Source organism: Diceros bicornis, chromosome 27, assembly GCF_020826845.1.
Source record: "Diceros bicornis minor isolate mBicDic1 chromosome 27, mDicBic1.mat.cur, whole genome shotgun sequence".
In the NCBI taxonomy this organism is placed as follows: Eukaryota; Metazoa; Chordata; class Mammalia; order Perissodactyla; family Rhinocerotidae; genus Diceros; species Diceros bicornis.
Genome location: NC_080766.1, coordinates 37635547 through 37652818, shown reverse-complemented (window position 1 = coordinate 37652818; position 17272 = coordinate 37635547). Strand labels below are relative to the sequence as shown.

At 36.5% G+C, this 17272-nt stretch overlaps 1 protein-coding gene across 5 annotated transcripts in view; it reads right to left on the bottom strand.

The window, feature by feature from the left end:
• The window catches only part of DYRK1A (dual specificity tyrosine phosphorylation regulated kinase 1A), a 143828-nt gene that overhangs the window by 31221 nt on the left and 95335 nt on the right, over window positions 1-17272 (bottom strand). For 4 of the 5 annotated variants that reach the window (XM_058523099.1, XM_058523096.1, XM_058523098.1 and 1 more), the window contains 2 exons: window positions 7609-7805; window positions 1539-1658 (listed from right to left, as the gene is read on the bottom strand). In XM_058523099.1, coding sequence (XP_058379082.1) covers window positions 1539-1658; window positions 7609-7728 — 240 coding nt within the window. In that variant the 5' untranslated portion in view covers window positions 7729-7805. The remainder of the gene's footprint in view (window positions 1-1538; window positions 1659-7608; window positions 7806-17272) is intronic. The other variant, XM_058523097.1, reaches the window with a different exon arrangement.

Here is a 17272-nt window from a genome sequence, read left to right as displayed (position 1 = left end):
ATTTTCATCTTTCTCATGTTCAAGTTCCCTCATGTCTGCTTCCAGTCAATCCCAATTTTATATTTGATCTTAAGGCAAAAGATTTTAAGAATGACAGTTTAAATGTAGGTGAACTGATGTTTTACTAACATAAAAAGGCCCTCTGAGACATGCCTAGTTAAGCCTATTCTAACAATTAATGAAAAATAGCCACTCCCTCCACTTCGCTTCCCTCCCCTAGACACTAAAGGCCATAAACCTTGTAGTTGATCACAGATTGAGTTATTTTCCTTATATCTGTTTTTCTTATAGTTTCTAAGACCAGTAAAAAATAACAGGTAGACTAGGCAATAGCCCATGTAACTGGTAACTAACTTTGAGGAAATTATATATTACACTACATAGAATAACATCTGAAAAACTCTAGCTTATAAGGTGGCAAAATAGTTAAAAACAAGCTTCACCAAAGTTAGTTACGGTTAACAATAGTTAACAGTAGCTTTGTTAACAATATCAGATATTAACAAATTGACATTAATAAGTTGTTAACAATTTATCAGATATTTTCACATAATCAAAAGCTGGTTTTGCACACCTTTTATAACACATTGATTGTGTATAAAATCCAATTCATAAATGTCCCTCATTGAGTTATTCTAAGTTTATGTTGCCACATGACCAGAGTAATGTAATTAACAGCATCAAACTGCTATAAAATGTATACATACAGAAGACCATCTTTTTAAATAGCTGGTAGAGATAAGTCTTTAATGTGAAAGGATGTAGGGCTCCCACTGGAAGAGGAGAGAAAGCACCGAGACGTCCACTCTTCTCCAGAGGAGCTCATTTAATCACTAATGACGGAGTTAGAGTTGAGACTAGAAGCAAACGGCAATCCAGCCAAAGGTCTAAGACACCAGGAAAATAGCTTTTGGAGACAAAGAGCCAAGTTGGAAGATGAGTAATTCAAAGTGCTGTCTATGCTTTTTATCCTACTTACTTTCACCAAAAAGGTTTTTGGATATCTTACAATGAAATGATACAGATAAAAGAACACATTTAAAAAGACTATTTAAAACCACAGAAATATAGTTAGATCCAATAAACTAGGCCAAATGCCTGTTAACTGGGTATTAAGTGTATCTCAGAGATTCCTGACATCCATGGCAAAAGTAGAAACAGATATGTAAAATTTAAGCAAAATTCTAACATAGACACACTTTTATAGTGTTATTATTCCCTCCCTTTCTCCTTTCTTGTTTTGGAGAAGAGTTATTATAGAAATGATAACTCAGCATATAATTAAGTACAATTTTGAAAAAAGGGGGAAGTTATCCACAATTATCTTAATTTTTTGCAGTCCTTATTAATACATCTTCTTTCTTTCAGATAATTATGTTATCCATAAATCATTAACTTACCAGTCTTCACAATAATCATCAATATGACCATCACTGGGAATAAAAAAAAGCTTAGTGACCTTAAAGAGGTCACAAAATAACTTTTTTCCCCTGCTCTATTGCAAGATAGATGCTGTTATAACAAATCAATAGTCTTACCTCATTAATATGCTTATATGTTTTGATCAAGTCAACAGAAAGTTTTCTCAGGGGAGCAGTTGCTGGATCACGGAAGGTTTGGGGCATCCGCCTCTGTAACATGACAATATCAGGCATCACCTTAAATAGACAGAAAAGACTAGCACTTTAACTATACTGCACTGGTATAAATTCCCTCTTCTGTAACCTGTGTGTATGTATTAAAAAAAAGATATCTACATTAGAAGATGATACATTCTCTCTCAGTTATCTCTCTCAACCGGATTCAAATGAAGACAACCACTGGCACAAATGGATGAAATTAGAAGGTCATATGCCCAGCTGCCCAAGGCTTCAATCCTGTTCCCCACGTTAAACAGTGGGATTACAGGCATACGCTTGGTCCAGGAGACATGCACCATGCCGCCCAAGAGGGCTTCTGCACCATACAATTAGCCCAAGGAAAAATTTCTTCTGAATTATTCCTAAAGCCTGACCTGGTTCACAACAGGCAAAGACAAACCCAACTTTCAGGTTCCCAAGACAGAATTTCAAGACCCAGTTAGGGCAGGGATTCTTTTGTTCAACGTTGTATTCCTTTTGCCTAAAACAATGCCTGGCACGTAGTCAGTATTTAATAAATATTTCTTGAATAAACAAATGAATCCATAATACCAATACCCCTACTTACAATTACACTAGGAGTTGACCGCAAAAAGTTCCAGAGGACACCTTAAAGCTAACGAAACTTTCTTTTAAAAAACTCATTTCAACCATACGCCATTAATCCCTTCCACCCCCAATCCTAAGCCACATCTCTTTCATCATCCAATAGGCAGTCAGAGTTCAAACGTGAGCTTCCCGCTAGAGAAGGAACATGAACACCCTCTATACACACACCCAGGAATGTGGCAGCTAGCATGTCTAAGATCCTGGATGGCTGTTCTCTCCTCACTCTTCCACCATGTGTCATGCCTCAGTTAAGGGGTTCCCAATGGGGCTTCCTGCAATCAACACAGCCTCAAAACCAACTAATTACATCAAGGTACCTACAGTCACTACCACTAGCAATCTTTGGGTTCCTGTCTAGCTCTTACAGACGTTTACACCAGTAAAATCTACTGAGCCAGAAACACCTGATGCAGCCCCTCTCAAAGGACATTCGGGTCAATTTGAGGGGCAAAGAGACCATAAACACATCATACCAAGCCCTCACAGAAATGTCTAGAGTCCTGTGATAACTAACTAAGTTAACTCACACTAACAAAAAAGAAGAGAGGACGGTTGTAAGGTGAGAGCAGACAGAACAGGAAAGAATCACCGTCTTGGTGGTACAAAAAGATGGAGTGATCAGAGCAGTTACCTAGGTGCGCTTTCTCTCAAACCAACAGTGACATCAGCTTCCTCTGCATCTACACTCAAATTCTTCTAAGAGCTGTTGTTATCCAGATGGTAAATTCACTGCATTACTGTATTAAGTCAATAATTACCATCTCTTCCCATGATCCTCTCTCCTTCTTAAAGTTCCAAATAAGGTTTAAGGGGAAAAAAACCTTCTGTGATTATAACTACTTGTCTGAAAAGATAGTAGGAATTAATAAGAAAACCTGAATTACTTCATTTTTCAAATATATATTGTTTTATTTTCCTAAATATAAAGAGTAAGTACAACTAGGTTCACAGAATATTTTATTCTTATACTATTCCTTGGAGACTTAATTTAATGAACAGACAATATCAGTAAAAAGCATGTCAATTATTTTTCTGTGAATGAATGCTATAAATATTTAAGGTAATGAAAGAGGTTTCCTTTAATGTATTTCCCTTTCTATTTTCTGAGACCTTGGCATTGTTTTCATGCAAGTAATTTACTCGGCAAGACCCTTCTTGGATTACAGGAATGTAGCCTTCCTGTGAGGTTTCACAAAATCTGCATCAGTGAAATATTTCATCACCTCTGTAATCAAAGTTGATAGAAGGTATAACTATTGTTAGAAGCAAACAAATTACTTAAGTAGTTAATAATAAAATAAAAATAGTAGTAGCAAGTATTTGCTACACATTGTTTTGAGCATGGATATTTTTACGTCTCTCACATAATCCTCTCAACAATCTCATAAGAATAAGTAATATTCCCGTCACCAGTTTACAGATGAGACACCTGAGTCTCTGATGTAAAATTACTTGACTAAGGTCCTAATAAGGCCAGTAAAGAACACAGGGGAGATGAGGGCTGAGGCAGTCTCACACCTAACCCCACACTCTGAACCCCAACACCAGGCCAGGAGCTCCCTATCAACTCTAGGCCTGTATTCTACCCTCTCGGTTGAGTCATTTTTGGGCAATCTGTTGGGCAAAATAATTGAGCCATGCATAATAAATACCAATAAAACATGCATTTATTAAATTAATTATGTACAAAACTATGAATGTGTTTAAGTTTTTAACTTGCCCATTTACAATTCCACTGGTATTTCAAACTTCTGAAAAAAGAACAGTGACTAGATCTTTCCAGGACTAATTATGCTCACTCAAAACACCAAAATCACACAATCAAGAAAACAATTTTAAATGTATAGAACATACATGAAATTGGACATGAACATAATTTTGACTGAGTAACGATGTTTTTCTGCACTTAGTGAGTGTGTGCTATGTGCCTGGCACTTCACAAAACATTGCTAACTTCTTCCACAACTGGCCAAACTCTGCCTACAAGGCCAAATCAATTAGCTAATTCTCAACGCCTTACCATATATTTCTGGCAATAGAAGGTACTATTTCAGGGGGCATCTGTACATATAAACCAGATGCATTCTCTCCACAAAAAATTGGCCTTCAGACCAGACTGTATTTCAGTGCTTCAAACAGCACCTTTTACAGAGTAGGTGCTCAAAATATGTGGAAAGAACAAACAAATTTCTACAAGCTAAATAATACTCCCTTCACTAATTTTCATTGTGATTTCATGTTAGGTAATCAAATTTTCTGTTTTCCAATATTGTGCTGCCATAAGCACAAATCCAGAATAAGAAAGTAATTTTTCCAAAAACTCAGTTACAAATCTATACTAAAACTCAAGGCCAGCCCTCAAGCATCTGAGGCTTTCTCCACCTCCTGCTGCTTAGAGTCACAAAGTCAGAAGAATGGACAGCAATGCAGCAAGCTCCCTTCTTACCCTTCCACAGCTGGAGGAAAGCCCACAGCGTTCAGAGGACCGAGGAGCTCACCAAGCTGCAGGTGGCTAGTGTCCCCCCACCACCCCAGCATCCTCATTGCAAAAAGGAAAGTTGATAAGATATCCTCCTGCTGCCTCAGCTATCTGGCTCTGGGAGCTAGAAAAAGCCACACTCCCAGTGCTCACATCTCTTGACCTTTCTGTGTGAAGATACAGATCACAAAGCAAAAGAAAAGCAGTAGTATGCACCTCCTGCTTAGGTCAATTACAAAAGCTAAAATAATCTTTTTTTTATTTCCCTGAAAAGATTCCAAAGTGTAAGCTCTAGGACTTCATTAAAAAATTATTTTCTAGTTTAATAGTATTATCTATTCCATCCATTTTATTTATATTTACCTCATATTTTCACACATAATGAAGAATTAGAAACACTATATTCTGCCTTTCTTGCTATTTTGAGAGCTCTTGATGAAGGTGAGTAGTGTATGTAACACATACCCAGAGGACTGGACTGGTACAGTTGAGAACGATGAGAGGCACTGTGAAAACTCCAATAGCCCAGAGAGACTCAGCATTCCAAACACCAATCATACTTTTCTACACTTACTTTTACTACTTTTCTCTTGTTTTCTAAATTTATCTAACAAAACTGTGTTTAAACTTACATGAAACATACACATATAAGAAAGATTAACTGCCAAAAATAAAATGTTAAAGTGAGCTCATTTCAATTTACTTGTATAATAAACCTTATTTAAAGGATGACTGACAAGAAACAATGGAAATCAAATAATGAAATTATTCAAGTTTAGAGCTAGACAGCACTTTGGGGGAGTCTAGTCTAAGGTCCCAGTCTTGCACTCAAGGAACAGACAGAAGGGTCTGTGACCTAACTCAAGTCACACAGCCAGATCATGAGTCAAGACCTTGAGTCTACGTCTTATGACTTGTGGACCATGCCACACCAGCACACAGTTTTAATGTTTTACACCTCAGTTAGAAGAAAGATCTCTTCTAATCTGACTGCCTTACTGGGTTCAGAAATTTCTAGAGTTTGGCAGAAATACTTGGCTGAACATTATCACTTAAAAGACAGTCTGTTTACATCATATGAATCTTTAAAAATATTTTACAACTTAAAATGGAAAATAGTAAGTGAAGTATCTTTTACTTTAAAGTAATCCACAAATCAGATGTTAGTTGTATCTAAAAATAGGTACTTTGCTAACTAAATTACCTACTACAATAATATAACCATAAATAAAGGACTGGAATTTCTTTTAGCCCTCCACAGAAGCCAGGTGTTAGGATTCAAAGTGCAGTGTATCTAAGAAGAAAAAAGCCTTGGCTGGACCCCCGAGTCTACTGCTTACACACTTGGAGAAGCCACAAATGGGAGCTCAGCCCCTTCAGCTGTAAAACAGATTAAAAACAGGCACCCTGCCTGATAGGCTGCTTTTAAACTAGCAGGAAAATGAATCCAAACATACTTTGTTCCTTAAAAGTACAATGCAAACGGATCATTGTGCCATTACTGTTTTCTGGATGTAGAGAAAATTTTCTTCTGGTACACAACTAAACACTTTCCCAACTTGAACATTCTGACCAACTTGCTTTAATTCTCAAACATACAACTTCTTAATTTATTGCATAAAACAAATTCTTAAGTCCTGCTATAATTCAGCTTACTATTTAACTGTGAATGTTATTCACATGCTATATACATTTTATAACTGTAAAGCTGGTTCAACTATTAGCAAAATCTTATCATAATACAAACAATGGTGCACCCTAATAATGGTTACTTAACTACAGCCAACTGTGCATTAAAACGACCTATTATTGAATTAGAGAAAACACATTTCCTTCAAATAATCCAGTATAAGACATACTTTGAAATTTTCCAACTTTTTGATCATCACTTGATACATTAAAAGACCTAAACAAAACAGTGGCAAACCAAATTCCTAAGTACATGGAAAACCAGTTGTTTTCAGTGCTCATCACACAATCAATCCCAGTGGGGAAAGAACTTGACTACAACTATAGCCAGTAAAAAATATTCTCCCCAAACCAAAAATCAACGTAGTGGATGCAGTTAATTCCGGAGAATATTAAAAATATACACATACAGGGGCCGGCCCGGATCCCAGGCACGCACCGACACACTGCTTGTCAAGCCATGCTGTGGCAGCGTCCCATATAAAGTAGAGGAAGATGGGCATGGATGTTAGCCCAGGGCCAGTCTTCCTCAGCAAAAAAAGAGGAGGATTGGCAGATGTTAGCTCCGGGCCGATCTTCCTCACAAAAAAAAAAAAAAATACACACATACATACACATATAAATGCATATATGTATGTATATCAAGAGATTTCAGCATTTATTCTCTGTCCATTTTATGAAAAATTACTGACTCTCTAGTCAATATTAGAATGAACAGCATGGTTAATTTGCATTACATTATTTTTTTTAATTTTAAGGAGTTTCATATTTATTTTTATAAATGCGTAGTAAAGTGGTTTATAACAGCATAAAATCAGCTCTATAAGTCTGCTTAATGGAATCTGACTTGTTTTCCTATAACCTATGTTTTTCTATTTACCACCTTTCCATAAAAATAAGACAAGTTTAACTAATATTCTTTAGAAATAACTTTTTCTCTCCCTATTACAGAATGAGAAAATGTGATTATGTTTGAGTGTTTTTTAATTAAGTGAAATACATAGAAAAAAGGGGAAAAAAAAAAAACTCTTCAATGCAAACTTCTTAACATCATATCTTGTCAACCCAGAATCTCATATGACATGTAAAAGTGAAAACCATTAATGCATTTTGCCTATTTACTATTCTACCATTTTAAGGAGTAAACTACCATCATTCCAACAAATCATTTCTGATATGTCATGAACTTACCTGGTTAGTTAGAGGTTGCTGAATCTGGTCAGAATAAGATAAGGCAGAAACCTGTTGGTCACTTATGTTTGGCTGGCGACGGTCACTGTACTGATGTGAATGGGGCATCTGTCCAGCCATCTGAAGGCCAGCAGCATGGAATGAAAATGACGGTGCAAGCCGAACAGATGAAGGTTTGCATGCTGAAGTCTCTCCTCCTACGAAAAGATAATAAGTGAGGTTTAAAGGATGTTTTCATATCTAATGTTTGTATCTTTTGACCTATCTGATAGTTTCTTAAATAAGGACTTCACTATGTTCAATAATATTAAAAACCTTTAAAACAAACAAGAATATGTCACTCAATGTAACACTTGTATGTTAAATGGTATAAAATATATATAGTGATTAAATGAGTATCTACAAATCTGTATTAAAAGAATATCTCAAGTAAATCTTTTTGTAAAGGAATAGGAATAACCTTTAATACTTATTTTCACATACGAGATTTTCAGCAATTGAGAACCATACGTTACATAAGTAATCTGAATTCTTGTGAAGTGCCTCTACTTTGAAACCAATTCAAAGGAACACTACTGAGATGATGCTTTGCATCTGCTAGGTGTATGGCCATCAATATCCCCAGCATTCCCCAAACCAGGTGAAAGATTTTTCCTAATGGTGTTCACTACTGACACAGGTAATTAAAGGTTGAGCATACAAGATACAAAAACAAATTCACAGGATGGTGGATTCCTCTGGACTCTTTCAACACAGTCCTAAGAGAACTTAGACCTGGAAAGCTCTCCATAAGAATGAACAGTCAATAATTATCCCATAGGTAGGCTGGGACCATGGGCATGATTTTCATGGTACAAATGGGAAATTAACACTTTGGTCCATAAAAGTATTTGGTAGCTAACTATTAAAAGTTAATTCTTTCTTAAAAAAAGAAAAGAAAAAAGATCTTTCTTCTTATATTAAACCAAACTTGCAATCACAGACTAAAGCCAAAAGGCGAAGCATAAAACTCTAGTCAACAAACTCTGGACCCAGAATACTTGTGCTTGCCTTCCTGAAAAAACCAGCTAACTCCCACCATACAAGACCATACTGTTCAGCACCAGGGTGTTTTTTCTCAAGTCCACTATTTTTGAGACATACAACAGCACTGGACCAATAGTGAAGAGCAGGATTCTCAGCCAGGCTGCTGCAGTCTGAAATTTCAGCTCCAGGTGTACCAGCTGTGTGGCCTTGCACACCTAATTTCCTGATATCGATGATAATATCTACCTCAAAAGGCTGTGGTGAAGCGTAAGTGCTTTAATACAAGTAAAGTACTTAGAACAGCTCTGGCTATTAATAAGCTCACTGTTAGCCTGTATTGTCATGTACAGTAAAGGATGATAAGGAGAGTACCCAATCTCGTGCAGCACCTAGTCTGCACTTGAATGCCGCAAACTGAAGAGAACTCTGCAAACTGAACAGAACAAAGCTCAATTCCCCCCAACTGTAAGTTCCACTTCTATTTTCTACCACAGCTAATGACACCATCTTCCACCCAGACAACCAGAATCAAAGCTCTGGGAGTCATGTTAGAGTTCTTTCCCTCCATAGAAAACCTCAAGCAAACAGCCGCCCAATCTTGCTGATTCCACCTCCTATAGAACACTCAAATACAACATCTTTTTTTAATCTCCACTACCCCACGTCTCACTTAGATGACTAAAACAGACTGCTAATAGCTCTTTCTGTCTTTACTCAGCCCATTTGCAACTCCGTATTTCTTCAATGAGATGGTTAGAGTGACCTTTCTAAAATGCAAATCTCAAGTCCTCCACTCCTACTTAAACCTGAATATCACCTGCCTTAGCACTGCTTTTAGATCTTAGCTTGTGTCTCCCTTCATTACAGCATGAGGTCCTTACTAGTATATGATTAATAAATATCTGAGTAAGAAAAAGGACAATGTTCCGATGATGATAGATAGGATAACTTTTCTAACATTCCATTACTCATAATAAAAAAATAGATTCAGTCAATTCAATTATGTGGAGCAATTTTGTTCAGTTAAAAAAAAACAGGGGCTGGCCCGGGTGCATAGTGGTTAAGTTCACGCACTCTGCTTCAGTGGCCCGGGATTTGCAGAGGTTCAGATCCCAGGTGTGGACCTACGCACCTCTTATTAAGCCATGCTGTGGCGGCATCCCATATAAAGTAGAGGAAGATGGGCATGGATGTTAGCCCAGGGCCAATCTTCCTCAGCAAAAAGAGGGGAATTGGCAACGGATGCTAGCTCAGGGCTGATCTTTCTCACACAAAAAAACTACAAATTTATCCTAAGGAAATAATCAATGACATGCACAGAGATAGAGAAGAATGTTTATCCTGGTATCATTTGCAACATCAAAAAATTGGAAAACTAAATGTCAAATAATGAGGGGGAACGGTGGCTTTAAATCTGCACATTAAAAACACAAAAAACAGGGTGAGCCCTGTGGCAGAGTGGTAAAGTTTGGCACACTATGCTTCAGCAGCCTGGGTTCGCAGGTTCAGATCCCGGGCACGGACCTACACCACCTGTCAGTCATGCTGTGGCAGCGATCCACATATAAAATAGAACAAGACTGGCACAGATGTTAGCTCAGGGTGAAATCTTCCTCAGCAAAAAAACACACACACACACAAATAAGGGAAGGAATATAAATATATATGAAAAATATTGATGTCCTTGATATATAAATAGCTCCTATAAATAAACAGTAAAAACACTAAGGCTCTGAACGGCAAATTACTTAACCACTCTGGGTCTTAGTCTCCTTATCTATGAAGCAGAGGTATTATTACACTAACACTATTGCCTTAGGTTAGCCATAAAGGTTAAATGAGATACCACAAGCAGGCATGCAGAATGGAACCTGGCACATGACAAGCACTTTTTAAAATATTAGTGTCTGTTTCTACTATCAACATCATTATTATATACTATGTTTAAACATTATAATATATATTGAAAAGCGCAAAAATCATTAGCATATAGCTTAAACAATTACCATCAATTGAACCTGTGACAAGAAAAAGAAATAGAACTTTTTTAATTTTAGCAATTTGTAAGGAAAAGACTTTCTTGATAGAAAAATGGAAAAGCAATCTGAATGGGTATTTCACATAAGTGGATATCCAAGTGGCCAATAAATAAATGAAAAGATGCTCATAGTCAGGAATGTGATGATAGCTATGTTTTTTTTCTTTTTTGTCAATAAATTTTGGATATGAGCCCTTTATTGGTTATAGGTGGTCTGCAATGTCACTCTCCTAACGGCGTTTATTGGTGAACACAATCTCTTCATTTTATCAACTTTTTGCTTTAGAATTAGTACTTTTGATGTCTATTTAAGAAATCTTTCCTTATACCAAAGCCATGAAGAAATGCTATGTTATCTTGTAGAAACTGGGTTTTATCATTCATACCTAGATGGACAATGATCTTGGACTTGATTGCTATGTGTGTGTGTGACAGGAATCAAGTTTCATTTCCCCCAAAAATGGACATCCAACTGACCCAGAACCAATATTAAAAAGACCAACTTTCCCCACTGCTCTGCAATGCCATCTTTCTCATAAATCATATGCCCATACTGCTTGGATCTGTTTTTGGACTCTCTATTCTGTTCTACTGGATACAGACTTACCTAGATTAATTATCTCTTTGTACAAGAATCAGACACTGTCTAAATTATGACAGCTTTAGAAGTTTTACTATCTAGTAGAGAATTTTGTTCTCCTCAAAATATAGTCAATATTTTAGCTACTCTTAGCCTTCTGCATGTCCATATATGTTTTAGAATTAGCCTATCAAATTCACCAGAATAAACCTACGTTAGGATTTTGGTTGAAACTGCATTGTCTATATTGAACAGTGCTGTCCAACAGAATTTTCGGCAATGATGGATTTATCTGCACTGTCTGATAAGTAGCTACTAGCACTAATGGGCAGTCAACCAATTTTATTTTTTCCTTCTCAATCTTGATTCTTCCCCTTGCCCGGACCTCCAGTACAGTGATGACTGAAAGAGGAGATACAGGTACTACTGTCTCATTCCCAATCTCAGGAAGAAAGCTTCCAACATTTCTCCAATATTGTGGCTGCTGCAGGTTTTTAACTGATAACCATTATCAGATTAATGAAGTTCCCATCTAGTCCTAGTTTGCCACAACTTTTTCCTCATGAATGAATGCTGAATTTTATTAAATGCTTTTTCTGCATCCACTGAAGTGAACTGAGTTTTCTGATTTCCTCTGTTAATGTGGTGAAATACACTGATTGATTTTTGAATGTTAAACCAACTTTGCATTCCTGGAATACAATTTGGTCACAATTATCTTTTTGTGGTAGATTCACTGGTGAAAACACCTGGACCTAGAGGTTTCTTTGTGGGTAGATTTTTCAATTAAAGGTTGATTTCCTTAATATGACTATTGAATTTTGTATTTCCTGGTGTGTCTATTCTGGTGAGTTGTATTTTTCTAATAGTATGTCTACTTTACCTAAATTTCAAATGCACTGGCATGTGGCTCTTCATAACACCCTCTCTTAGAAGCTTTTCAATCCGTGTAGGTATAATTGTAGTGAGATCCCCTTCACCTTAAGACTGGTTAACGAGGCCTTCTCTTTCTTCTTTGTGATCAGTCTAATCAAAAGTTTATTAATCTTATTAAGTATTTTCTCTTATATGTGTTTTCTATTTCTGCTCTCATCTTGTTCTATCAGTTAGCAAGAGAGGTGTATTAAAAATCTCCCATTTAAGTTATGTTTTTGCATTACATAAACTTAGAGTTGTTATACCTTCCTGATGAATAAAACTTTTTTTCATTATAAAAGGCTCATCTCTATTTCCAATAAAGTTTTTCGCCTTGTCTGATATTAGTACAGCTTCACCAAGCTGTCTCTTCATCTTCGCATGGTACGTCTTCTGTCCATCCTTTTACTTTCAATCTTTCTGTTTCCTTACATTTTAGGTTTGTCTCTTATAAACAGTATGTAGTTGGGTTTAATTTATATATATTTATTCCAACTGTTTTACGTTCCTTTCTTACCTTCTGCTAGACTGAATTTTTTATAGCTCCTCCTACACACGTTATTTTATTATTTTTTAGTTATACATTACAATATAGATTGTGTATCCTTGACTCATCACAGTTAAATTACTCCTTTAATTTGTATACTATTGTTGACTTGCGTATGTATGCATATACACACATACACACACACACATATATGATCACAAGACAACAACTAATCATCCAGCATGGGTAGAATTAGACTCAAGGATACATTTGAAGGGACAGATGGATAACATTATGATAGCCAGATAGCTATGAAAGAATTACAAAGACATGGATAGCTACTGCTTGATTATTATAACCATCCTCCTAAAATACTTGTTTCATTTTCTGAATCCAGATCCAGTCAATTCAACAAGCACTTACTGAGGGATTACTCTGTCATTGTTTTGTGGGGGTGACAACGTCACTCATGATCTATAATAGTGCTTCTCAAACTTTAATGTGCTTACAAATCACCTTTGAATCTTCTTAAAAATGCAGATTCTAATTCAGTGTATCTAGGGTAGGGCTTGAGAGCCTACATTTCTAACAAGCCACTAGATGATGCCAATGCTGCTTTGAACAGCATCTAAAAAACAATTTAACTATTCACCATAATAAAAGAAAGCTATTTTCCAACTAATGCAAGTGGCATATAATCCAAAACTAAGCTATATTCTGACTAAACAATACACTACAGGACTATTTTTTCCAATAGAGTTACCTTCCTAGTTAGATTCGAGGGTTTGTGGTTCTTTTTTTTGTTTGGAAGACTTTTTTTTTTTTTTTAAGTCTAATATACATTCCTGTGCATAAGGGTAGAATGCTAGGTGACAAAGAATCTGATGTTCTTTTCAAAATTTGCTGTAGGTAATCTGAATGTGGGTTAATAAGAAACAATTATGTTTTTCACATAAATTATTTTGTGTCAAAATTAAATGTGGGACTTTGTTTTAGCTATTTACTATACCATCTATCATAATTACTTAGTAACATCACCAGTTATGGGGACTAGTAACTATGCTGGTCTGTATATAGGGGTGTTGGCCACATGCTCATTGTCTCCTTTCTCAGCTCAATTACTGTGTGTGAAATCCAGAAAGATACTCAAGTTTAATTTCCTCCCACAATGCCAAAAAGTATTTCAAGTACCCACTCATTCATTCCTCTCCTATAAAACTCCAAGAAGACAAACTAATACGAGAAATCCTTGTCAACCTGATTTTATAATTAAGCAAATCACCATGGTTTTTATTCTTTTGAAAGTTTCTATCTTCCCTTTTAATTCAAATGCTAATGAGAAAAAGGACTCTGTTCATCCTATAACAGAGATGATGATGATCACATACGAGGTTGAACTACACGAAATTGCTGATATTAGACTTCCTTTGGCCTACAAAACAGCAATTTCATATGGTTTAAGCTGGTATCTACCATATTATACAGAATCCTTATTCAACTAATTAAAAAATTAGCTATAATAATATTTTAGCCCAAGAATATATCACAATTCATGTTACAACATCAGATTTTGTAATTTAATGAAGAATTTATAATATTTAATTCAAAATTCTCTTCAAAATCATTATTTGGAGTTCAATTCCAAAACAACATTTTAAATTGCTGCTAAAGAGTGTAAAAGGCAAGTTGCAGCCAAGTATGCAGATGGGGTCCTATCTGCTTTTTTTATATCTTTCTCCTATATGGATCTTCTTTACCATAAGCATGTTTCTATAACTTTTTAAATTTCATTAAAATTTTCTTGGTAAATAAATAGTTTATTGAAAAAATGAAGTAGCTTTCTCACTCCAGCGAAGTTACTATGTTCTAGCAAGAAACTATAATAACTAGAGACCACAATACTAGTACAGATTAGCACTGATTCTACAAAGAAAAATTCCACGAACAGAACTCAGTGACTGGGAGATGGTAAGACTCAAAAAGGCAGAGGTAGACAGAGAGAAAATATCAAATCGAAAAGCCTGGGAGAAGACCCTGAGTGAGAATAACAGCCATTTATCTCTGATATAAGACCCACATGCTTCACTTGCAGCTAACTTGAATTTTCTTTTGTTATTAATAAGTTGATAGGGGACCATCTTTGTGATGGTATTCACCCACATTAGATTTTAAAGAGAAAGAATATTATAGAACAAAAATAAATGAAAATAATTGAAGTTAATTAAAACTATAGCATCCGGGCCGGCCCCATGGCTTAGCAGTTAAGTGCGCGTGCTCCGCTGCTGGCGGCCCGGGTTCGGATCCCAGGCGCGCACCGACGCACCGCTTCTCCGGCCATGCTGAGGCCAAGTCCCACATACAGCAACTAGAAGGATGTGCAGCTATGACATACAACTATCCACTGGGGCTTTGGGAAAAACAAATAAATAAATAAATAAAATTAAAAAAAAAAACTATAGCATCCAAATGTGGAATCTCTGATGAGGCCAAGCTTCTGAGACAGAATTCCCTAAGAAATGAGCTGAGGGCAACCAAGCTTATATGGGAAGAAACCTGCAAAGTCCCTAGTAACAAGACAGACCCACAATGAAGAAGAAAAATATTAAAGGAACAGCCAACTGTACTTTTAATGACAGCTAGACATAAAGGTACACAGTTAAGAGGGTAACTGAATATAAGTCCATGAGTAAGTTTTGTTCACCACGATATTATTAGTACCAAAGAAGAGTGCCTGGCACGTGGCCTGCATTCAGTAAATATTTGTTCAATGAAAGAATGAACTGAATCCATCAAGAATACTTAGCATGTGAAGAAATGGTTGAGAAACAGAGGAGACTTGAGGGAGTGAAGATGAAAGAAGTATTTAAAAAATGAGGGGCTCATGAGTCAGAAATAAAGAATAGTCTAATCATAGCACAGGCTAGAAGTGTTGCTTGCCAGTCAATTTCTCTTACTCACTTTTACATCCCAAGCACTTAGCACAGTGCCTAGCTCCACATTGGGTGTTAAATAAATACATATTACAGTAAAACTATGTTATGACTCTGTAAATTAAGTAATGACAAGGACAAATGAACTGATTTCTTATTACCCTCTAGTTAGTGGCCAATCTATGTCACTACAGAATGCATGTGTACACACACACACACACGTTTTAACCTACTAGCCATAGTAGCATATTCAATTGTCTACAAACACAATGAAATTGCTCATATAAGACCTAAATGAATCCTCAGGTTTTTCAGTCTAAAACAATTCAATTGGTGTATTAAATTGTTAAGAACAATGGGATAGAGATAAAAATATTTATCTTTAAAAGCCTATAATATCAGACTTTCACTTCTGACCATTTTAGAGTATATGGCACCAAACTACCTCACCCATCATAACTAAAACTGGTCAAAACATATGAGGTAACTGTTTTCAGACACTGGACCACAGGCAGTACAGAACTGGATTCACTGAGAATCCACAATCACCCTGGCTCTCTCTCTGGAGACAACTTCTAGAGTATAGCGTAGGGAGGGGGAGCCCAAACAGAACACAGTGGGCTCGCTGAGCTGAAGATGCGAGTTCAAGGCTCATCTCAGAGATGCGAGTTTAAGGCTACTGAGCGGTGGAATTTGTGGGGCAGGCAGCAGAAAAAAGGGAGCTATGCAGAGAAGGAGCCCCCTTAATCTATATCCAGGGGTCCCCAAGACTCTTTGGCCAAATACTAAGCTGCACAAGCGCTGGGCAAAGGTCCATGAAGCTGGGCAAAGAATAACTGCCAGCAAGCTGTGAGCTGAACATCTACTAGAACTCGCACAGGACTGGGAGACAGAAAGTGCTCCAATCACCTAGGGTGGATAAACTCTGATAAACACCACAGATATTCAACTGAGAACCCAGAAAATCCACGCTTTAGGGGGAGGGCTAAACTGGCCCTCTAGTGAAGGCTGCCTTCTACCTGTCCTAACAGAAACTGAAACAAACCTCAAAGGATCAAGATGATCTATAAGTAAATTAACGGCCTGCCAGGACAAAATTCAACACTTTCTAAAGGACAAGAAAATCCTGATGCTCAAGAACCCAGCATTCTTAAAGCCCATATCCAATCAAAAATCACTAGGCATACAAAGAAGTAGGAAAATGTGCCCTGTATTCAGGAGGAAAAAGAATCTATCTACAGACCTAGAAATGATAGAAATAGTGAAATGAGTAGACAAAAAATAGGTATTAGAAATGTTTTAAAATATAAAGGAAAACATAGACAAAATAAGAAGACAAACAGCAAATCTTATTAGATAAATGTAAACTATAAAAAGGAACCAAAGGGAAATTCTAGAAACAAAAAACAACTGAAATGAATATTTCACTCAGTGGACTTAGCAGCAGAAAAAAAATCAGTGAATGTAAAAACAAAGCAATATAAAGTAACCAAACTGAAAAGAGGTATAGAATATAACGGAAAAATATAAACAAAGCATCCAAAACCTACAGAACAAAATCAGGCTAACATGTCTGTTTGGAGGAGGAATCAAATGGGAAGGAGAGAGCAACTGGGGAGAGAAAACTTATGAATAAGTAACAGTCAAAAGTTTTCCAAATTCAATGAAAAGTATCAACCCACAGATGC